This window comes from Camelina sativa, unplaced genomic scaffold (genome assembly GCF_000633955.1).
Source record: "Camelina sativa cultivar DH55 unplaced genomic scaffold, Cs unpScaffold14534, whole genome shotgun sequence".
Classification (NCBI taxonomy): Eukaryota; Viridiplantae; Streptophyta; class Magnoliopsida; order Brassicales; family Brassicaceae; genus Camelina; species Camelina sativa.
The window spans coordinates 1-328 of record NW_010935562.1 but is presented as its reverse complement, the minus strand read 5'-3'; the positions used below and the strand labels follow the sequence as shown (position 1 = coordinate 328).

The window sequence follows — 328 nt, the reverse complement described above, 5'->3', positions numbered from 1 at the left end:
GAAGCTTCCCCAATATACATATAATATTGATCTATAATAACTTATCCTTCAAACTCACCGGTAAAACCAGATGTGCCAACTCACCTAGTTGGAAATAGGGTTTGGACCACTAGGAACCTCATGAGCATCATTTCCAAACTCTCTCCTTCTAGAAGTGCGGCTGTGTCGTGTGCGAGCGTTTGGATGTAGATCCATTGTTACTGAAGCTGAAACCGAAGGTTCAAGGAGAACCCTCTTAAAAGGAGCAACCGTAGATGTGACCTGAGGACGAGTCATGGGGATTGTAAGGCTAATGAAGAGAAGGAAAGATAAGAAGATGAGGAGAAGG

General features: G+C 43.6%; 1 protein-coding gene across 1 annotated transcript; it reads right to left on the bottom strand.

Annotated features, from left to right (window-relative positions):
• Positions 1–6: 6 nt before the first annotated feature.
• On the bottom strand, positions 7–324 carry LOC109132041 (CLAVATA3/ESR (CLE)-related protein 41-like; the record flags this gene model as incomplete). Its single annotated transcript, XM_019243179.1, has 1 exon — positions 7–324. A coding segment is annotated over one exon (240 nt), but the record flags the coding sequence as incomplete, so codon positions are not given.
• Positions 325–328: the final 4 nt, after the last annotated feature.